The sequence below is a fragment of the Triturus cristatus genome, chromosome 2_1 (assembly GCF_964204655.1).
Source record: "Triturus cristatus chromosome 2_1, aTriCri1.1, whole genome shotgun sequence".
NCBI classification, from domain to species: domain Eukaryota; kingdom Metazoa; phylum Chordata; class Amphibia; order Caudata; family Salamandridae; genus Triturus; species Triturus cristatus.
In genome coordinates, this window is record NC_140581.1 from 902,384,805 (window position 1) to 902,409,182 (window position 24,378).

At 42.3% G+C, this 24,378-nt stretch overlaps 1 protein-coding gene across 1 annotated transcript in view; it reads left to right on the forward strand.

Annotated features, from left to right (window-relative positions):
- SLC28A3 (solute carrier family 28 member 3) overlaps positions 1-24,378 on the forward strand; it is a 312,588-nt gene that overhangs the window by 146,573 nt on the left and 141,637 nt on the right. The window contains exons 3-4 of the mRNA XM_085633118.1: positions 3,018-3,100; positions 15,776-15,867. Of these exons, the coding sequence (XP_085489244.1) occupies positions 3,018-3,100; positions 15,776-15,867 (175 nt within the window). The remainder of the gene's footprint in view (positions 1-3,017; positions 3,101-15,775; positions 15,868-24,378) is intronic.

Sequence of the window (24,378 nt, forward strand, 5' to 3'; positions counted from 1 at the left end):
GAATCCAAGTGATTACTTTCTTTCCCTTAATTGGAAGCGCTACATGAGTTGCAAAATACCCTCGCCCCACGTATATATTTCTAGGTCACACCTAGTAGCATAATGAGCACTTCAGAGAAGTGGCTATGTCTTATTTACTCTCTGTCTCGATTTAGCGTCACTCGGATCCAGAGCCGATTCACATATCCAGAGGCTGCAGAGTTGTTGAGAGACTGGTGAAATTCCACTAGGAACCCGTCATTAGCCACATGGTGAGCGAGCAGGGCAGGTCTAGGTTTGAACTATGCCTATTTTATTTTCAATAACAGTGGCCACTGGCCGATCAGAGCATGGGTTTCCTGCCACCAGTGGGACAGCAGCGTCTTTACAAACGCTGAGACTACTCCTATGCAACACAGGTACTCAACATAGTAATATCAGCACTCCTGCAGTGCCTTCCTTCCACAGCAGGTCTGCCTTGGTTCACGATAATTGAAAAAAATTAACCAAAGTACCAGATTGTAATGGATTGGAAAATGTAAGTCTAGGGTTGGGACCATTGTCTACAGTTGTATTGAAGAACGTGATCAACCCAGGTGTGTGTGTGGTGTGCGATTGGCATTAATGTCGAAATGCTATCATGCATTACCGGACACTTAGACTGGATTTTAATCTGCCTTCTTCCAATTTTCCCATGCCAGATCTCCAAACAGCTGCATAGTGATATTTTGCCACACTGTCCCTTTAATGCTATTTAAAACATTAATAAGTGCTGCAGAGAACAGTCAAGTGATGTTCTGGCATACAAGCAGAACGACAAGATCTTGGGTTATGTCTTATGGGGATAAGAATTGTGGTTTGGTTATTAATTTACGAATTTCCATTCAAAATCGGTATCTCGGACTATTGCCTTCATCGTTTCAGACTTTTCCATCGTTAGTGATACAAATGACATAAATATGGACATAATGACTAAATGACACGTTATGCACGTGGAAAGAAGCAGCCATAACATATTGCAATCATCTTGAGTTTAAATAAAAGGTTAGCCGTAACCAGAGTCCATCTTTGCACCATATAGAATTTATTGTCAGGCCTAACAATTTACTGATAGGTTGAAATAGTAGATGCAAACTTAAACAACATGGGCTCTTGCTGAAGATTTTAAAGATCAAAAAAGTGCTAGGTGTTTGTTTAGGGATCGTTCCGTAGTATAAGCACATCAACACAAAACAATCAGAGTATAGTCTGGGACCTGGAGAGGATGGTGCCACAATCTCCGAGATTTCTGGGAATATACAATACCCACCTTTACCAGAGCCATGACCTGCATCAGGGTTGCTACAGGCCAGTTGTATCCACAATTTCATGTTTCAGCGGATTTGTTGGGGGTAATCAGATTATCTGGCCTTTGATGTGTTATGATCACCATTCTTTGCTCTGGCCAGGGAGTTTACCCTCATTGTCCTCTCCAAAGAATACTGAATGCATGTGTTAGGATTCAACAAAGTCTGGCAACTTCAGCCTGATTCCACTTACTGAAAGTTTACATAAAAGAGTGCCTGGGGACGAAGCAATACTGTCACAGCGATAAACAGTAGTGTAGGCTCAAATACACCCTGGCCAGAAATCTGACTCTGCTGGACCAAATATCCCACAAATAAACATTAGCTAGCTTGTTACTAAAAACCATACATTTGTGCATGAAAAAGAGCCTTTTTTTTTATTTGTATCTGTACAATATTTAGGTGAAGTGTGCTGTGTTAAATCGACAAGACTCCGGTTACCCAGCATGCTAATGTATCTTAAAATGCACACTGGGAAATATGTTCGAGATCTTTTCTAATAATAATCATCCCTTTGCTTTTGACAAGGCGGTGATTTCATGTCTATCGGGACAATATTTCCTAGAGGGATCTTGGGTCAAGTTTCTAGGTCTCTCATCTCCAAGTGGGTTAATGTACAGTGTTGTTAAGGTGATAGAGTTTTCCAGAAAGAAAGGGACAGGCGAGGAACACATGTTGTGGGGAGACAAACACTTTTTTTTTACATTGGCGGCACCAGCGCTTTACGCGTAAACATGGTAAGCTAAAGCGGGTGCTTTACAAACCAGTTTTTATTAAAAAAAACGTTTTTGCACTTAGGTTTCATTTTAGTTAGAACTCGGATCAGTAATTAAATAGAAAAACATTATTCGGGGCTCCCGCGCTTTACCTTTAAACATGTTAAGGCAGTTAAGCTAAAACGTAGTGTGATTGCTTCAAAAGTAAAGAAATATAATTTTTTTTGTCTATTTCTTTACGTTTGCAGCAATCGCAGGACCAGCGCATTAGCTTTTAACATGTTTAAAGGGGCTTTTACAAAAGTAAACACATAGGAAAACAAGCATTTGCAATGCAATAGGTCTCGCAGTTATACGAGTTTGAGCTATTGGCATTGTAAATGACAGTGCCTTTTATTTATGTTTTCAAAAAACCAAACTTAAATAAAAAGCATTGTCATTTACAATGCCAATAGCTCAAACTCGTATAAATGCGAGACCTATTGCATTGCAAATGCTTGTTAAATATGTGAAAAATACTATCAAGCACATACGGTGCTTTGCATTGAGAGATGCACCTTCCGAGATAACAAGAGGATGTAATCAAATGGTTTTAGAAAGTGATTGGTTCTCAGAAAAGGGCGGAAGCTGCAAACGTGGTTAGTCTGGTGAGTAGTTCTGTGAGTAGCAAGACTATAGATAGTGTAGAACCTAAACTGATGTTGCTTAATATTTAGATTATGAATGGTGTCATTACAATATTCTGCTGCTGTTTGGAAAGGTCCTTTAAGTGCTGTGGGTTCTTGTGTCTCTGGTGCCTCAGCTGTTGAACAACTATGCACTTTATGTCATTGTTATGCGTCATCTCTCAGGTCCTCTCTGTCGCATGTATTCTTTTAGGGGCTATATAAATCTCACATTGTGTTTGTACAAAATCAGCAATGTCGTCTACATTTTGACACTGTGCTCACTCTGTTCCATGTTGTGTTTTTTGCAGCCACCTTCTCTGACTTATATTGAGGATCAGCTCCCTAAAAGTAAATTGCAAGATGAAGATGATGAACTCAGACGCAAGAAAGGGTAATATGTAGTTTAAGGCGGATAGATTATCTTTGTCTATTCATGCTTTTGTTATAAGACAACAAGTGCTAATGGTTGTAACAATGCCTTGTGTGTTTGTGCGAAATTGTATTGCAATGGGAGCATGTTTCTCCTGCAGAGGCCATGGGAGGCTTGAAAAAAGTGCTCCCTCGTACAAGAGAAGTGAGTCTGATAATTTCGAAAAAGTTATAACCGCTCACTATGACAGTAATCGGACTAACTCGGAAGCTAACTCTGCCTCTTGCCACGATCAAATCTAAAGGGACATTTGTTAAGGTCACCATGGTCGCCCCGTGAAGCAGCAACTTACTCCAGTCCACCTTAATGAGGACTCACCACTGCAACACCAATTGGAAGCTCTGCTCCAGATCTCTCCTTTTGACAAAATGTGTCCTCTTTTCTGTCCTGTGTCCCTCCAAGATGGCCATTTTCTCCAGAATGGTCACAGTCATCTTCACGCTGTCTCACCACCATACTGGGCCCTAGTGGGCAACAACCTCTTTATCTGTCCACATATGTCTCACTGATTGTCAACCTCATGATGCAGGGGGTTCCGTCTCCCTTCCTTGTTTGCTACAACTGACTTTACTTACCTCATCTTCTACCTGCTGTCCAATCCATGCCAAAGTCTACTCCGCTTTCCTTTTCTAGCTCCTTAACAGGGGCGGCTCCGCCATGTGGTCGGAGGAGCGTCGCCCCACTGATTTCACGCAGTGCGAGAAGCAGAACCATAAAATGGTATTATGAATACCATTTTTTGTTTCTGCTTCTCGCACTGCGGGAAAGCAGAAGGGTTTGGTTGGGGGCGGGCCGGTGGGCGGTCCTGCTCCAGGCAGGGGAGGAGTGGCTTGCCCATTGTTGTAGGCGCTGACTGTATGGTCGGCCCCAGGGCAGCCCAACCCGTTCATGCACACTCTCACATTTTCTCCATGTAGGCTGCATGCAGCCTGCATGGAGAAAACACCTCCCCATAGACGCCTGTGCGGTCGGTGTCCCACCCAATCACAATGCTGCCATTGCAGCATGGTGATTGGCTTAGGGGAGGGAAGGGAGGCTACATGCTTGGCTGCTTCCTGTGTGGAGAGGATGCAGACTTCTCCCACGATTCCCTTCATGGTACCCTATGCCAGCTGTAGCTCAGACCTTGGCTGTGCAGGCTGCAATGCTCTCAAAATACCCCAGAGATGGTCCATGGATACACAATAATCCTCAGCTGAGTCCTGGTAGGGTGGCAAAGAGCCGTTTGTCTTTACTAGAGGAACATGTGTTAAGCAGATTTTTATGTAAATTTAAACACCAAAACAACGTCAAGCGGCTAAGTAAAACCAGTGTTGTGGATTTTAGCAGCAAAATTAAGTCAGTTCAAAAGAGTACTGCAAAATATTATCTTTGCTGTTAATGGTGAAAAGCACTAGTGACAATTGGTCACTTGAAGGTCAAGTTATGTGGAGCCCAGAAGCATAAAGGGGATGCGGGTTCCAGGACTAAGCCACACCAGTCAGTTCGATTTTACCCGGCTTGAGAAGCCCAGGTGCACAGTTGTCCTCGCTGTCCGTGGTGCTGAATCGGGAGCCCGGGGAAACTGAGTTTTCAGCTTACATGGTGCTATGGGGAACCGGATGCAAAAAGTCAACAACAAAGCCACTGCTGACAACGGATGAAGGTTCTGCGGAGCCCTCGAGGTGTAGTGTTGAGTAAAGGGGGGTAGTTGCCAGACTGGCGACCAACAAGGTTTGGCAGCAGTGAGGTCAGAGGAAAGTTATTTCGATGCCCCGAGGAAAACCATAGCCACCTAAAACTTGTTGGAGGTCAGGACTACGTTTCCCACAATGCACTGGACCATCCACTTCTGGGTGATCCCACGGAGGGCCCAATGGCCGGCGATTCTGTGGTCTGGAAATGTTGTTTTTACCTGCGGTATGCAGGGGACTAGCGCCGCTGGGCCAGGGGAGTCTGGATTTGCCTTTGGCTCTCAAAGGGGTGCCTCTGTCTGGGGGAACGAGGCTTTGGTCAAGTCGAGTCACAGTCATGCAGTTCCAGGAAAGTTGTCACAGGTAATGCATATCACACCTTTGCTGTGTGCAGATTCTGTTGTCTCAAACACAGGTCTCCTCTTTGTCCTTTGTTGCAAGTAAGATCAGAACTGAGGTTTTGGTGTCAGGTGTAGTCCTTAAATCAAAGATTTAGGGAAGTTAGGGGTGTGGGTGCAAGTGGCCAATGGGCTGCAAGCACCAACAGCTAATTTGCCCCTGGGTGTGAGTCACCTTTTCTACCCAGAACCCTCTTCTCTACCACTTTAAAATTAAATTGCTGAAGTCTTCCTTAGCTGTACAGACCTGGTAGCTCACCCTAGATTTGTGGCTAGGTTTCTGGCAGGTTACACCTCCTGAATACCAAATGTTCCCACCTGCCTGGGTGAAAAGGTGCCTAGGGGGAGGGGAAAGGCTGTTTCCTCTTTTGGGGCAGCCTGGTTGTATATCACAGGGGTTGGAGGCATTGAAGATTACTGCCTTGATGTGCCACTTCACTTGCCATACTGTCAGTGAGAGAGGTGAGACCTCCTTCCCGTCCAGGTCATTATTTCTGACTCCTGGTAGAGTTCACACCTCCTTGCAGTTGGTTAGATCCCCGTCTTGTCAGCAGCAGCTGGGGGCTGGCAGCCAGAGCGCAGGAAAGGCTGGGGCAACCAGGTGGGAAACCTCTAAGGTAGCTACCTGGGTGCATGCCACATCGTCCTCGACATAAAATTGATGTCAGGAGTTATGAGGCACTTTGTTTGAAACCAAACATGACATAGTTTGGCAGTACCATAATGGAGCTGCCAACCTTGGATTTACAAGGGTGCCAGTCCATGTTATCCTGTGGACCTCCTATCACTTATAATAGCGAATAATTGTAAAGGCCACTATAGGGGCATATAAGTGTGCACTTACATGCTCACGCCTTTAATATGATGCAACCTGCCTCTTGTGCTTAGGAGGCCACCCTTAGGAGTGACTGGCATATATTAAAAATAGTGCATTGACTTTGCCCCAAATGGTGAGGGCAAAGTTGAGTTCATGCAGTTTCCACCACTCAGGCAGGCTGCAATGACATGCTTGCTGTCAATAGGTTACTTGGGTCTCTCACGGTTGCACAAACAGTGCTACAGGCCTTGGTGACCCCTTTAACACCCATGCCTACCACTAGTACCATATACTAGGTACTTATAAGGGGTTAAAGTCCTTCCCAATTGAGGTTACCAATTCACACATCAGTTTTAGGGTGAGAGCATGGGAACTGGGGCCTGGGCAGCAGGATTCAGTGCACTTTCAGAGTCATAACCATAAGCATTGGAGCAAAAAAGTCAGAGTGGGGGGAAACCATACAAAAAGGTCACTTTCCTACACTTGTCTACTATCATTTTCCATGTTCTCCTCCATATACTGGACCCTGCACACTACTGACTTGCTGGGGTAGAGGTTTTTGTGAGTTTAGTATTCATTAACAATAGGCGACAGAATAGTAATCTATACTCAAATCCACATGTCTACACTTATATCATACTATTGCCATTGAAAATATTTTTTAGGACCTGTTAAAGTGCCTTCTCTTGTCTCATACAAAATAAGCCTCAGTTAGACCTTGATGCCAAGTTGTTCAAAATGGATGTCTCAACCACCTCGTTCACTGGTTATCATTTCTGCTGTATGTAGTCATGTTTGTTTATTTCCGAATGACACTGTTCTCGATGAAAACTCTCTAGCATGTGCTCAATAACATTACATTTCTCAAGGTTTCTTTCTTCTGCTCGCAGTATTGCACTCATTCACAGTGGTTCACTGTTGTTTTGTAGCTAGCTGAAATCTCCAAATGACATTAACATAGAAGGGACTGAATGTTATGTTATGTTAATAAATTTGCTAAGCGCACGATTACCCAAGGGTGTCTTGACGCTGGACCGTGGACTAGCCAGTTTCTGTAAAGATGAAGATGACTATTTATCAAATAGCCATGTTTTCAAGGCCTTTCTGAATGCAAATAAAGTCGGAAGTTTGTTCCAGAGTCTGGGGGCAGCTGCCCTAAAGCTATTTCCATCCCATGTGGCCTTAAAGACTCTCGGAGTTGCTAGTAGTTTAGCTCCTTTGGAGCGTAAATGCCTTTTTGGGATGTACCAGGAAAATCGGCGCCTCGAAAAAATGGGGCCAGTATTCTGGTGTGCTCTGTAGGTGATGCAGAGAGATTTAAAAATAATGCGGTTCCTGACTGGGAGCCAATGCAGTTTATGCAGATGATTTCTGACAGATGAATGCTTAGGAATACCCAGCAAAAGACGGCACGCTGCGTTTTGAATCATCTGCAGCGTATTGAGTTGTTTCTCAGGTAGGCTGATATAAAGGCCATTGCAGTAGTCTAGCTTGGCCAAGATCAAAGAAGAGATCACTGTTTTTTTTCTGTCCATGGGGATAAATGGGAGTACTTTTTAAATAGTTTTTAACAAGAAAAAACATGATGAAGACACAGAATTTACCTGTGATTTAAAATTAAATTTATCATCAATAACAACGCCAAGGTTCTTAGCCTGACAACTGGAATCGGAGCCGATCCCAGTTCATCCGGTCACCAACTCTGTGACCAACAAGGAAGGAAATTGCCAAATGTGATGACCTCAGTCTTGACTGAGTTTAATTTCAGACAGTGAGAGTTCATCCATTAACTGACTGCAAGCATGCAATCCTTGACATTTTGCATTTGTGGTGACGATTTTTTTGATACGGATAAGACAATTTGTGTATCGTCTGCGTAAGATGTCACTGCCAGCTCATCCAATTCTTATAAGTATAGCCAGTTCAGATACATAAATATTGAATAGCGTGGGGCTTAAAGATGATCCCTGAGGAACTCCGCAGGGAAGGACAAAGGACGGAAATTCATAGCTTCCCAGGGCTACTGATTGTGTTCTGCCAAACAGAAAGGATGAGAGTAGTGTGAGTGATTTATCAGAGATGCCAATGGAGTTTAGGCGCTTTAATAAGAGATTATGATCTACGGTGTCAAACGCAGCGGAAAGATCCAATAAAATCAAGGTGGCTGCTCCCCCTGAATCCAAAGTCGCTCTAATTTCATCTGTAGTTTTGATTAAAGCAGATTCAGTGCTATGGTCTGTTCTGAAACCAAACTGTGTCTCATCAAGATAATTATGTTTTAGTTAATAATCAGTCAGTTGTGCATTCATTATTTTCTCCACTAATTTAGCGGGAAAAGATAGACGAGAGATAGGTCTATAATTATTAGGTTGTGTGGAATCAAGACTAGGTTTCTTTAACAACGGTACTATAGAAGCTGTTTTCCATATAGCAGGGAAAACACCTAGAGAGAACATAGTGTTAAAAATATTGGCAAGACAAGGAGCTAGCATATTGGAGGCTAGCTTGAAGATACTAGGGGGAAGTGAATCATGGGGGGAGCCTGATTTAGTTTGTTGGATAAGAGTGGTGACCTTATCATTAGTGATAAATTCAAATTTAGAGAAGCTAGAGGCGTCAGAAGGACAGATGTTAATGGAAGTATGTTTGTCTCTGCTAATATTAGTGCCAAAAATGTCATAGATTTGCTTCACTTTATCAAGGAAATGCTGCGCTAGAGAGTCGCAGAATTTTTGCGATGGTTCAAAAGAATTTATTTCTGAGGAACCTGATAGTTTGGAGACCACTTGAAAGAGTTCTCTAGTAGAATTCTTTGCCTGATCAATTTGTTTAGTAAAATAGGTGTGTTTTTCTGCGTTAATTAGGTTTTTATATTCAATTAAAAGAGTTTTATAAATGGCAAGGTCCTGAGCACTATAATCAACGCCTTTCTCCAACGCCTTTCCTGTTGTCTACATTCTTGTTTTTTTGCTCTGAGAGTCTCTGAGAACCATGGGGAAGTAGGTGATTTTCTTTTGTTTGTTGCTTTTTTCAGGGGGGCTAATCTGTCGGCTGCTTGTGCAAGCCAGTTGTTAAATTGCAAAGAGGTAATTCCTGCACCTTTTGAAGGCTCAAATAGGGTTCCCAGTAATTCATCATTTAGCTTTTTGCTGTCAATTAATTTCCAGCTACGTTATGTTGAAAATAAGTGTTTAGAACTATTTCCTAGCAGAGTGGAAAAGTTACATAAATCGAAAATAATAGCTGAGTGGTCTGTCCAGGTCAGAGGTAAGATTTCTTTGAGTAGCTAGTGTCATTATTTGTAAAAATACCATCAAGGGTATGCCCTGCCTGATGAGTGGGGCCTGTGACAATTTGTCTAAGACCAGTCAAAGCCATGAGTTCATTTAAGGTATCTGTATTGGTGTCAGAGGAAATTAAAATCACCTAGAATGTGTGTTGATTTCTCGGCCGCACATACTTCAAGAAGTGATTTAACTGTATTTAGAAAGCTTGCTACCTGGAGGTCGATATAGTAATATCCCTACAAAAGTGGATTTATTATCAATTTTTACATTTAATGAGATAGCTTCACAATCAATGTTAGGTATGGGCTTGCAACATGCTTTTAGCTTGTCACGATAAATCATAGCGACTCCTCCCCTTTTTTTCTGTTGTATCAAACCTAAGGAGCTGAGGGTCTGGGTTTTTGTTTAACAGTTTCCCCCCACCAAACTATTGCTGGGGTCTTGATCTACCGCCCACCCGGGCCGGTCGGAAGGTTCTTGGAATCAATAGGCCTTGCCATCACACCAATCATGGCCAAATTTGGACAATGTTTGATATTAGGAGACTTCAACATTCATTTTGATCAAGAAATGGACGTAGACACAATCAAACTTTATGAATTATTCAACATTTTTAAGTTGGCTCCCTATGTCACACTTCCTACACATGAAAAAGGACATATTTTAGTCCAGATCTTCTCTACAATGGAGCTGGAAGTAACTGTCCCCGAGCGTATTGTTTGGTCGGACCATTTTCTGGTTAATTTTATAATAAATAAGACGCCAACCAAGCCGGTAATCTGTTATAACTCCCGGCCAGAAACCTTTAGATCTTTTAATCAAGTAACACCTGAAGCCATTACACATATGTTCAATCAATTTCCCCTAGTTGTTAATAACAATTTGGAGCATGATGTGCACGCTTTGGAAAATTCGCTACATGAGTGTAGTATGCAGCTAGCCCCTATTAAAACTCGAGTAGCCAAACAAGGCCGAAATTCGGCACCATGGTTTAATGAGTCTCTTAGAATGAGTAAAAGTGCCTGTAAGATTCTAGAACGGCATTGGAGAAAGAACTTTGACCCGGCTGAAAAAATAACATATAAAACAGCTTTGAAGGTACATTATGCAAAGGTCCGCGACAAAAAGAAACAATTACTGGCCAGGAAAATCAAACAAGCAGATAACTGTGCGAAGGAATTGTTTAAGATCGTCAAAGACTTTACTGTCCCTCCAGCCTCAAAGAGCCCTTTTTCCCCTACGGCCACCTGGACAGATGAAATTGCCCTATATTTTTATAATAAAATTTAAAAAATTCAAGACTCTTTTGGGAGTCTCGGTCAGAATGCGACTAGCAGCATGCTCAGCTCTTCTCCTATAAATCTTCCCAGCAGGAACACTCTAATGGAGTTCGTACCTATGCCTAAGGAGATCTCCCTTAAGATCATGACAGCTTTAAAATCCGGATCACCATCTGATCCTGTTCCGACAAAAATATTGGCTACAATTGCTGAAGCAATAAACCCTGCGGTAAACAGAATACTCAATCTTTCTTTGTCAGAGGGAATGCTGCCCGCTATATGGAAGCATGGGAAAATTCTCCCTCTTCTAAAAAAGCCATCAGCAGATCCACTGGTAGTTAGTAACTATCGGCCCATATCTCTCCTACCGTTTTTTTCAAAGGTGGTGGAGAAGTATGTGAATACAACCATGACTGATTTTATTGAAGGAATCAGACACTCCATCCGAGTCAATCGGGATGCAGAGCGAATTTTAGTACAGAAACTGCCCTACTAGAAATTGTAGAAACTATTACAAATTCACTTGACACCGGAGGAAAGGCAGTACTGATATCACTGGATTTATCAGCGGCCTTTGATACCGTGCCCCATGATCGTCTCCTTCTGAGATTGAGGGAGAGTAACATAGGGGGCACGGTTCTTAGATGGTGTACCTCCTTCCTAGAAAATCATCAGCAAACAGTGTGGGCCCCACCTTTCTCTAGTTCCATTCAAGCTTTAAACGTAGGGGTCCCACAGGGTTCGGTACTGAGCCCTACCCTTTTTAATATATACATGGCCCCTCTAGGTTCTCTTGCCGAAAAATATGGGGCAAAAATTATATCCTATGCTGACGATACACAATTGCTCTTCACATGTGGCAAGGAGGAGGTGCTAGATGGTAATAAAATCAACATCTGTCTGACCGAGGTGTTTAACTGGTTTAACCAAAACCAGTTACTCTGTAACTCGGACAAATCAGAAATTATCTTTTTTGGACACACCCCGGACAATGAATGGCGTCAATGGTGGCCAAAAAATCGCTCACCTTCTGAGAAACCTGCCCTTACGGTGAAAAATTTAGGAATAAAATTGATTCAGATATGACCATGAAGACTCAGGTTCAATCTACGGCAGGCACGTGTTTCGGACTGCTAAAAACAATGAGAAATTTTCTCCCCCTCCTCCCAATTGCACACAGGAAAACTGTGGTCCAGGCTCTGATCATGTCCAGACTAGACTATGTAAACGTGCTGTATCTGGGCCTCCCGAACTATCTATTAAACCGTTTGCAGGTTGTTCAAAATGCAGAGGCTAGGGCAGTCCTGACAGTGGGTTATTTGAGCACCTTGCATTGGCTTCCAGTAAGGCAGAGGATCTGTTTTAAATCTCTGGTCTTAACTTTTAGGCTATGAATAAAATCGGAGCCCCATACCTTAGGAACAAAATTCAACTCTATAAACCCTTCAGAACACTGCGCTCATCTTTCCAACAACTAACAATTGTGCCCAAATTTCTCCTCTCTCGTAAGGGCGGCCGCTCCTTTCAGGTGATCGCAGCAAGATTATGGAATAGCCTCCCTCTTATGCTGCGGCAAGAACGCGACCTTCTCAACTTTTGAAAAGGCGTGAAGACCTGGTTTTTTCAAAAATAGTGTGGCAGTTACTTTGGTTCGTTCTCTGTGTTGGGGTCATGCTAGCGCTGGGACACTCTGTGGGTTAGCCGTGCGCTTAAGAAATACCCTATAACATAACATAACATAACATAACATAACAAATACCTTGAAACCCTGAGGGACAGCATGATAGAAATCAGGGCCTGTCGTTTTGTCACCCCAAGTTTCAGTGACAAAGAGCACATCCAACTGTTTTTCCACAATCAACTCGGCGATCTCTAGTCTGTGTTTGGGCAGGGAGCGCGAATTAATTAAAGCCCACCGGGTAATATCTAGAGGTTTTGATATCAAAAGAGAGTTTGAGTGAGGAGAAATCCGTGCTGCTAGGTCAGGCTGGAATACAAAACCACAAGTGGAGCAGCTATCAAGATGTATTATAGGAAAATTGCAAAGGTCTAAGCCAATACAGTGTTTAGGCTTGTTATTCAGCATACGTAGGTCCTCACCATAGTACTGGATTTTTACAGTCTGGTCCCTGGCGATCATAACGGCATCCCTGATGCCTGGCACGGTCTCAGCGTGGACGGGCGCAGATGGGCTTGCCTTTGGCGTGCCGCTGCGCGCTAGATATCCCAGATGTTTTTATACTCCTCCCATCCAGAGGTCACAATTCGGCTAGAGCGCCTAAAAGCATTTAGGCAAACAAAGACTCTCTCCGCCTCGACGGAAATACCACGGTGGACCGGAGAGTGCAAGTGTACCAAGAGGTAAGAGCCAAAGTTAAAAAGATTCACAATCAATTTAAAAAACAGTGCAAGTATGCAGTTTTAAAATCGAAGCAATATTTATGTAGTGGTATAGTACTTAGGTGGAAAGGCTATATTACGCTTCTTAACTCAATGTTCTTATTACTGAATGCCCTCATGGCAGTGACATTATGCATTTGCACTTTACAAATTTTGTATTGTACCTTTTGAGTTTTTGTAATGAATATTTATAATTTTCTAATTCTATCCTAGAGCTTACTTATGAGTGAATTGGTTTTTATCTGCCTGGCTGTTGCTGGTCTCTGTATATTTCCTTGGCTAATAAGATGCAACAATTCAAGAGCAAATGTTGTAGCCTGTTGGCAAAGTGAATGTTTCCATCATGATACTTGCAGGAAGAATAATGTGAAAAAGTATATGTGTGCAATGTAAATTAATGGGTTTTTTTTCGTCTGATGAATAGATTACATAAATCAAGAATGCTTGCAGAATATTAAAGCATTTGCATTTTAACAATACAAGTGTCTTGACAGAAAGCAAAGAAAATGTGTTTTTATTTTGTGAAACATCGTGTTTCCTACATCCGTGCTAACAGAATGTTATGTATTTAAAAATGTCACAATTTGATCTGTACAATCTGTATTGTGCAAAACAGTATATATGAACTTGTGATGTTGTCAGTTGTTGCTCTTCACTTTTCTTTTTGGAGCCATTTTTTTGGCATGGACACTTCATTTGGGTTCTTTTCAGATCAGATCATTTTGCACAGTTGCTTTTTTGTTGCCAGAGCTCATGTCAAATCATATTTTTGCTTTGGAGCTCTCTTGTTGGCAGGCTCACTTTAGTTTACTTGGAACAGTTGTACAGATGGCTTATTTTTAATTATTAGGCTTTCTCTTTTGTTATTTATTCTAAATAACTCGACTTTTGAAGTATTTCTTTTTATTCTGGTGTGTCTATTGTTTCCTTAGACAAATCATGTGCAGTGTGCAGTGTGCATACAATTGATTTTCTGTTTTGCATTTGTATTGGCTACATTGTAACTGTAATTGTGATTATATTCAGTGAATAATCCTAACGATGAAAAGATCCTTTCTGTAAATGAGTTATTGTCTAGTTTTGCCTTCTAGTGGTCCTTAAGATTTTCTCTTTTTGATAGAAGGAAAACGTCGACAAATATACCAATGCCTAAAATATTCCACTGTCCAGTGCTCTTGCTTATCCTCAGTAGTTTATGGAACCATGTGGTCTTCTCGGCCACTCAGAAACTACTAGGGTTTACCATAGGCCTAAGAAGAATTTTGATTTTGCCGGAGTAATTGGAGTAATTTCTGTAATTCTTTGACACAGATTTACCGATAATTATGGGATTACTACCCCTTGCGTCATTAAGAGTAATTTGAATAAGAAAATCCTAAAGCGAAAGAACATTTAATGAGCGTGAGCAGCCCACAGCACTGGCTATTCATGTTCCGCTGAATGTTGTGCTGTTTCTTAGTGCAAAATGCACCCTTGCTTCCATTTCGGATTTTTAGGATGCATTTTGCCCTAAGAAAGTAGCGCTAAATGCTTCTAGTAAGTTGGGGGATGTTCCTACCCCAAGACCACATTTAAGTCGCTATTTGTGTTCTGTCACTTTCAGCATTATTTCTAAGTGCAAAATGCATCCTCATGTCTATTTTTAATGCAATGGGGCATTTTTGCATCAAGAAATGGCGCTAAACGCAGCACTACTCTTCTTGCGTAATTCAAGCATAATCTCGTGGAATTCTTAGGTTGTTCCGCTTGATTAGGATACACAGAATTACATGAGTTATGCCACCCCTAGTTTATAAACATACATTGCATGTGTTGCCTGTTCCAACAGCATGGCGGGAGAGGAAGAGGCTTACCTATCTCCAAAGATTTCAACCTAGAGTTATTACCTTCTTCTGAGACTTTTAGGCATATGATGCTCCTCCATTATACAGTGTCCTCCTCTTTATGTCTCTATTAACACTCATCTTTTTCGCTATTGTTGGTAAAAGATCTCATACGAAGGAACATTCCTCATTCCAAAAGAGAATGCTCACACACACTAGCGTCTAATTTTGGCATATCTCTTTACAATGCAGATGAATGAAGTACAAAGAAAGGTAGGGAGCTCATTTGTTTACCCCTGAAATGTTTCATGTAATATTTTGACGATGATGCTAGGGACTTGGGGGCATATCAACAACAACCGGCGATAATTATCTCTAAGCGCACTTAGCGCTAGGATAATTATCGCCGGCTAGCGTGAATTTTTATCGCTGAGATAGCGTGCTATTAGCAACGCTTATCTCAATAGCGATAAAAATCCTCACGCTAACAGGCTAACGTTACCTTGTTGATAGGGAAACTTAGCCATGATATCCTCCTTCCATAGGATATCATGGCTAAGTCAAAAAAATACCAGATGTAAAAAAGCAGCGTTAACCGCGGTTAGCGCTGCTTTTTTTGTCTCTAACAGGGTTAGCGACATTCTTGATAATAGGAGAAATGTCGCTTAGCGACATTTCTCCTATTATTTTACTCTGGAAAGCCCCCTTTGCATCTCATTAGAGATGCAAGGGGAAGCGTAGAGTAAAAGGGTGCTAACATGCAAATTTGCATGTTAGCACCCTGTTGTTGATAGGGCGCTAGTTTTATCTCTCCTTTTTTGGCTTTTAAAGCCAAAAAAGCAGAGATAAAGCCCTTGTTGATATGCCCCTTGTTTGTACTCTTTGGCTAATTTACCTCACATTGATTTTTAGAGTAGCCTTAATTTCTCCTGACGCTCCTTTCTCTTGTTTTCTACAGGTGTCTGGAGCAGAAATACGACGCAGTGTGTGATTTCTTCCAGAAGCATAAAACCATCATTCAGAGAATTATCTATGCAATTTTGATAGCAGGTATATGCATTGCATATATTTTACCTAATGTCTTCCATGCACGTGATGTAGCGGAAACATTTTAATTTTCTAACACAACCTCAGCTACCACAAACTTCAATACCCCAGAGTTAGAGTTACTACAAGGGTCCTCTGATGGATCTCTTGATTGAGCTAATAGGGACTCGGATAATTAGAGACGGATTGCCACTTCTTCATGAGGACATGGAATAAAGAAAGGCCTTCCTAACAAACATGATACTCACACACATTTAATGACTAAACACCAAGAAATGACATACCATGAATAGTTATAACAAGCAAACTTTATCTAGGCTACGAGTTGAATGGTCAAGGCACAAAAATACATTAGTTTCATTTAATATTGATTATCGATTGAATACAGGTAAATCACGATACATCACAGTTCAGAGCAAAATACATCTCAAAATAATACCCTATGAAAGAGAGAGAGAGAGAGAAAAAAAGAGCACAACACAATTTTCAGAATGCAATAAAGAATCATACAAACCAAAGAATTGGTTGCAGATTTATCGGAACTGGGGACACAAGATGAACCCAGTAGGATGCTAGAGCACAGCGTGCAATAGCCAGAGTCTTCCAACCCTTCAGCCGAAAGTTTTGGCCAGCTCAACTTCACCAGCTGGCAAAGCCCAGGGGAAACAGGTGAGTTCAGTTCAGAGAAATCAGAGTTCCTACCGACAGCATGTCAGGCCCATAGGAAATTTTGCAAGAAGAGCCCGCACAGTCCTTTTCCTAAGGGGCAGTTATAATTGTTCATAGTTCCATACCACAAAAGTAGCTTTTGGGCAGTTTGCATTATTATTATTATTTCCATTGGTCAAAGTCTATGGTCTGTCCAAGGGGTGATCATTACCTTACCAAAATGATCCAGAAATTATACCTCATGTCATTGTCCAATGTTCATTATTTTACTAAAAGGTCAATTTCATCCCTCCTCAGAACTAGGTAGTTCATTTGTATCTTATCATGTCCGTTCCTAAGCGCTTTTTTCTGAGCTTTCAACAAAGTCGACACAATTTTATACTAGTAGAGAGGGTGTCCTTTATTCGAAAACTAGAAAAATTAACTTCAGCAAAAGTTCTCACAGCTAATAGTGTAGTCATGTCAGCATTTTCAAGTCTTTCTCGAAGGAAATTAAGATAATAAAATGCATTTTGAGGCCCACATGAAAGCCTGCTTCGATCTGGTTTGCGACCATTTTGCATGCTTCCACGATGCAGGTTGAACTCTTGCGTGGTTTACGAGTCACACTGTTAGTCATGTTTTTAAGTATGTATTAGTATCACACTACCCAATGAGCAGGAATTGACTGAGGCAAATCATACTAAGATAATCACGCTCCGTCACACGCAGTGTCACACTGCAGAATTTGGCACCAACCGTCCCTGTAAGGTTCACAGAATGCAATGGCTTGACCTCGGGTAAGGTAGGGGTGGTTAGAAATGTGGGGTAGACTGAGGGGAGAGGAAGAGGCGTTTTTTTCAGTATCATATCATGTTCTTCTGGTATTACTGTATTTCATTTATGAAAAAACAACAAATGGAACTCAATTTGATTAGCAATATTTTCTATTTTTTAATAAGGAGTGGGAAGTGTAAGTGATTTGCCCAGAAACCCAAATTGTCTAGATGACCACGAGATTCTAACCTGGTTCCCCAGCTCCCCTGTCAGCAGCTCTGGCAGTTACGCCACATCCTTGTTTCACTTCAAAGCTACTCAACTGTTTCTCACTATCACTTCCACATTTGGTCAGCAAGACCCTGTCAACACTGAACAAGCATTGGCAAAGCCAATAGATCTCGCCTTGTCAATGTGAATATCTTTTAGCCAAGTTGTCTTGTAGCACATCTGCTGCTCAGCATGGCTGAAAATCACTGAAAAAATGATATGATGCACCAGCGCAGGCCACATCATAGCACTTTTTTATGTTAGGAGGGGCAGGACAATAACCTCAACATGGGGGCGAAGAGACTCTGCATTTGCTCAACATCCTGTGCTTCTGGGCTTTAAGTAACTTTCAGTCATGCTGAACAGCAGATGTGCTGCTAGACAACATGGCTAAAAGACATTCACATTGACAAGGCCAAATGCTCAGGTATTGCCGAGACCTATTGGCTTTGCCAATGCTTGTTCTACTTAGGATCCTATGGAAGGCCAATGGTGCTGCTCGCCCATAGAGTGCGTCAGGGCGTGAACCCACTGCTTTCCTCTTCCACTAAATGCTTGGAATATTACAGCTTTTACATGAAAACAAACAATATCACTGACCATTTGTTTGCTTGGAAAAGCTGTCATATTATGTTAGCAGCAGAAAAGTACTCTGCTGACTGTATTGCATATGTGTCTGGTGGGGGCTGATATAGTCTGGCCTCACACAGATGCAATATATATCTGAAATGCTGCACTAGCCAGATAATGGAGCTTCAGGGGTTGTCAATTGAGTGCCCTCTTACCCAATTAGAAGTGGAGTAGAGAAAAAAGGTCTACTTCTGTACCTTCAACACTATGCCTGCTTCTGATTGGGTATAAACTGTGCACCTGGTTTGCAGCTGCCTTCAGCTGCTAAAATTGACAGGAAATGCATCATGCCCTGGCTTTCCACGTATCTGGAAAAGCCACATCTCTTGGAACCCAGCCAGATGAGTTCACCCTACAATGAGCATGGAAAAAACTTTAATCACTGTCCTGGATGACCACGGACAGGGAGTAGACGAGGACATTGACACTTGACTTATTATACTTGATGTGTGCGCCGCCTTCGATAAGGTGGATCCTTTCATTCTTGGAGACCGTAGGTCCACGAGGGTCAGTTGGGGTATGGTTTTTCTCATTTATTTCCAACAGAACTCAGTCTCTTGCTCAGCTCTCTTTCCACTCAACGTCTTCAACAGTGACATTTGGAATTCCACTGGGATCATTTGTGTTCCTTTTTTCCGCTACTATGATTAGGGCTTATATGGCAGAGATGATTTCATATGATGACAACACTCAATAGATCTTGAGATCGGGAAAACCTGTTGATCAAATTCAGGAGACTCTCATTGGCTGTCTTTCCAACATCTTAAATTGGATGAACATGCACCTCCTAATTCTTAATGCTTCTAAAATAGAAGTTCTTTTTCTTGGGCAAGAGTTTGTTTGGATGTCAACTGTCTGGCCTACAATCAAGCTGCCTTAGCTTCTATAGTGACAAGGACTTGAACTTTAACAAATGGATTCATTCAGATGTCTCCATTTCGATTTGTTCCTGTAAGGGAGAGGTGTGATGCAGTGGCCAGAGCAGCTGACTCCGGAGCGCGGGGCTCGTGGTTCAATCGCCAGTGGCAGCTCAGCATCATGTGCCTCTGGGAAATAATCTCCCTGACAGCCCCCAGCACCTTAAAACCCTTGGTAGAACCGAGGCACAAGAAACATAAGAAACAAACGCGGAAAACGCGAAAAGGGGGCAGGGTAGAAACACCCTGACCCCCTAGGCCTGCTCAGGGGGTCCCACAAGGACCCCCAGGGCCAAAAAAAGCATTAAAAAAAAAATTAATCGGTGAGATTCGCGCACCCAGCGTGAATTTCGGCCGAAATTTTTTACAAAATGAAGCGCTTCTTTGGTAATTGGCCCCGGGGGGGCCAAATCCCGGGGCATTTAAAAAAAACAGTGTGGGGGGGTCCACACTGACCCCGGGACCGCCACCCCCGGGGCTTATTATTATTGGGTGAGGGGGCTCTCAGGCCCCCCCAGCCCTGGGGACCGCCACCCCCCGGGGCTTCTTCAAAATGTGGGAGGGGGGCCGCGTGGCCCCCCTCCTGGTGCCTTGTCTAGGCCCTGGGGACCGCCACCCCCAAGGGCCAGCTCCTGCAGTGTCCCGGGGTGCCCACCCCCGGGACACTGTAGTTTGCAATGACAGGACGGGAGCCTGGCGGCTCCCACCCTGCCATTGCAAACTGCTTTGCTTCATTAAAGCGAGAGCAGGGAAACCTGCTTTCGCTTCAATGAAGCAAAACAGATTGCTTTTCCATATGGGGAGCAGCATGTTAACTGCTCCCCATGTGGAAAAGCAATGCCGGCTCCCGCAGGAGGCGGGGAGCCGGCTGGGACCGTGGGGGGATTGGGGACCCCCCCAAGGTCCCCAACAAGAGCCAGGCCCCGGGGGATGGGGTCCCCGGGGCCATAAGTGGCCAGAGGATGGGGGCCACGCAGCCCCCCTCCATAAAATGATTTTAAAAGTTGCCCATGACAAATATTCCTGTAAAATCAGCCAAACTATGAATTCTGATTTACTCACCTGTTATCAGGAGAGAACCCAGTGCTGCATCTTTTAGCCCAGCACTGACCCCGAAAAGTAATTCTAAGCGTACCTACCAGTAACTTGTATTTCCTTCCATAGGAATCCATTGTGTGGTTTTCAGCAGAAAGGTTTCTGTGTCAATTTTTGAAACGTACAAATATTCCTCTAAAAGCAGCCGAACTACGAATTCCGATTTACTCACCTGTTTTAAGGAGAGAACCCAGTGCTACATCTTTTAGCCCAGCACTGACCCTGAAAAGTAATTCTAAGCGTACTTACCAGTAACTTGTGTTTCCTTCCATAGGAATCCATTGTGTGGTTTTCAGCAGAAAAGTTTCTGTGTCCATTTTTGAAACGTACAAATATTCCTGTAAATTCAGCCGTACTACGAATACTGATTTACTCATCTGTTATCAGGAGAGAACCAAGGGCTGCATCTTTTAGCCCAGCACTGACCCTGAAAAGTAATTCTAAGCGTACTTACCATTAACTTGTATTTCCTTCCATAGGAATCCATTGTGTGGTTTTCAGCAGAAAAGTTTCTAAGTGTCCATTTTTGAAACGTACAAATATTCCTGTAAAATCAGCCGAACTATGAATTCCGATTTACTCACCTTTTATCAGGAGAGAACCCAGTGCTGCATCTTTTAACCCAGCACTTACCCTGACAAGTACTTCTAAGCGTACTTATCAGTAACTTGTATTTCCTTCCATAGGAATCTATTGTGTGGTTTGCACCAGAAAAGTTTCAAAGTGTCTATTTTTACAAACTAAAAGTATTCCTAAAAAATTGTCTGTATGACTTAAACACATTCTTTCAACTGTTTACAGGAGATTCACCAGTGCTGGACCCAGGATCCACCACGGAGTAAGAAAACGTAACAATAACACTACTTACCTGCTAAATGAATTTTCTGCCATAGGATAACATTGGTGATTCTATGTGAAAAAACTTCCAAGTGTCAACTTTTAAAATACAATAATATAACTTAAAAATCACTACTGTAACCAAAATGCTTTTACTCAACTGTTTACAGGAGATGTCCAAGGACTGACTCTAGGATCCAGTCCTGTGGTTAGAAAAGTAATCCATAAAGTAACTAATTGCATTGATTAGAAATTCACATTCAGCTCAATGTTGCATTGTGTTTGAAATTGTGTTGCCCATTGCAACAACTGTAACTACTGTACTTAAAAGTCTATTGCCTATTTGCAAAGTATTTAAACTAAAGTAATTCATCCTGAGAAAGTGTATTTTGTATTGTAATGTATAATGTAATTATAATGTAATTAAAAAAATAAAATATCTAAAGATAAATAGTTTAAAAATGTAGTAAATCAGTATAAAAAAAAATCAGTATAACAATTAATACATTAAAAATTGTCATTTACAAAACCTTTGAAATTCACTGAAAAATCCATAGGTTTCAGGCCTGATATAGTTAGGAATTAGCATTTAAAAAACCTTTGAAATTCACTGAAAAAACCATAGGTTTCAGGCCTGATATAGTTAGGAATTAGCATTTAAAAAACCTTAGAAATTCACTGAAAAAACCATAGGTTTTAGGGGTGTTATACTTAGCTGGACATTTCACTCGAACAAAACCATTGAAATTCCTCCGATATAGTTAGTTGTACTAACTACATCTCGCGTGCCTGCAATCCACTGCTGATGATGTCACATATTACATTATTCATGACATGGTCAGTGACATCACTGATGACATCTCAAATTACATCACTGATGTCCACAGCAACTACCGGTCCCACAATGCAACACTCTGTTGACCTAAATGTCGGTAAGTTGTTTTTGCTGTGAATTCAGGGGTAGGACTTGGTCAAATCTGGAATTAAAGGTCTCCAGTCCCCAACTTTCTTCACATCGGCCTCCCAGAGGCTGGGGACTCCTGACGCCGGTACAATGACTGCGCCAAGCCATGCAGTCATGGTTCAGCAGTGCTGACAGTCTCCACTGCTCTCCGGGGGCCAGATGGTGGGTCGCAACAATCCGATTGCTCGGCAACACACCTCCTTCTGCCAATGTAGTCACAACCTCGTTATGAAAGGGTCTCCTCGTTGCGTGTCATTGGCAAAAACACATCATAGATACAACCAAATCCTTTCTCCATAAAGAGCAAGATCGAGGGACACAGCGGGGCTTATATATATATATATATATGTCTGCCACCAAGCTTACCCTATATATATTCCTCCATTGATGTTTGCTCTCCTAGGATACATTGTACCCGGAAATAGTTCCAAGGTGGCAGAACACAGAGTTGGGTCAGACACCGTCCTAATATGGAAAGTCCCTTGTTTATGTTGTTACCAGGTAATGGGAGGTGAATGAAGTATTTAAAATGGTGGTTATGGCGTTTACCAGCAAACATCGAGAAAGGCTGTTGCCGAAACGCGCCTGTGGTTCAAATAATAAATCTTATGAACCTACGCCCATGAGTGCTGTTTCCTTGGCATATTCCAGGAGAATTGGGAGAAATGATATATATATAGTCTGACGCTGAGGGCTGGGAAGATCTACAGAAACAAAACCCAATCAGGCTCACAATGGGAGAGGAACTAGAGTACCTGAGATGCAGCAGGAGAAAAACTCTGTGCCTGAGAGGTCAGCAGGCAAAAAATGACGCACAAGGAACAGGAGAGAAAGAAGGAGGGCAGTCAAGCAACGTAGGCAGCAAGCGGGGAGGTCGGGGACGGGGGTCATGGAGGAACAAGTAGACAAGCTGACAGTGACACCCTCCCCAGGACCAGAAAATGCCAACACAATTATCAACTTAGCCAAAATTAATCTGACAGCAGCAGAGGAACAACTGCTCTCCCTGGGGCTAACCTACTGTCCTGAATCCAATTTTACTTCACTCAAATGCATGCAGAAGTGTACCAATTTATTAGGAAGTTGAAACTTCAGAAGTTCCACAAACTTTAGCCACAAACTCAGATAAATTTGAGTGCAACTACTACTACTCCCAGTACATCAGAATTAGTAGTTGCGGACTATGATCTATTGAGAGACCTACAAGAGTTGGAGAGTGGAGCGGAAACCCCCCAATGACACGAACAGCAGGGGGTGGGTATGGAAAGACGTACAGGACTGGAATCCCAGGGATCTGAAGCAATGACCTGGATCAAGCCGGACACACCCTTCAAAGTTAAATCCAAATTCACACCAATCACGGTGAGAGATTCAATGAATTGGTTGTGGCCCAAATAAAGAAACTCAACACCATAACTAACAAAGAAAAAAGAAAAATCGCAAACCACGAAAGAAAATGTGGACAGCTCATGGCCAAACTCAAGAAAGAGGGGAACATAGTAATCAGAAATTCGGACAAAGGGGGAAATATAGTACTTTGACCCCTAGTAGACTATATGACAGAAGCCTATAGTCAATTAAACAATACTGATTGCTATCGCAAAAGCACCCCCCTTAAATACAAAGCCATGCAGGACCAGCTTTATACCAAATTACTGGCATGGAAAAGTTTGGGTTTGCTCAACCTGGAGGAATTTAAATTCTTAAGAAAGCACCACCCAAAAATCCCCATCATCTACTTCATCCTGAAGGTGCATAAGAACATTGAAAGGCCACCGGGAAGGCCCATCATCGCAGCCTGTGATGGGCCCCTGGAAAATTTGACGAGGTATATAGACTTATTTTTTGCAGGAACATGTCCACAGTCTGGAGTCATATACACAGGATACCAGTGACTTCATTCGCAAGATTCGTAATGTGGTATGGCAGGAAGGTTATCAATTAATAACTTTGGATGTGTCCTCGCTTTATACCTGTATCAAAAACTGTGATGGAATGAAGGCGGTGGAGTATTTCCTAGCTATAAGACCCATAGAGTACAGGCAGCATAATAGAATGTTGCAATGGGGGCCAGTTTCTCCCCCAGCTACACCTGCATGTTTATGGGCTGGTGGAAGGAACTGGTCCTGAGAAAGCAGTATGAGCAAATCTACAGTGGGAATGTGGTGTCCTGGCTACGATATATTGATGATCTGATTATTGTATGGAATGGTACACAGACAGAAGCCAGGGATTTCATTGCTTAAATTAATGTAAATAATGTCAACCTTGCATTTACATCTTGCATCAGTGACAGTAATGTTACATTTTTGGATGTAAATCGTCCAGTAAAAAATGAAATAATAACCACTTCCCTATTTCGCAAAGAGACAGCGG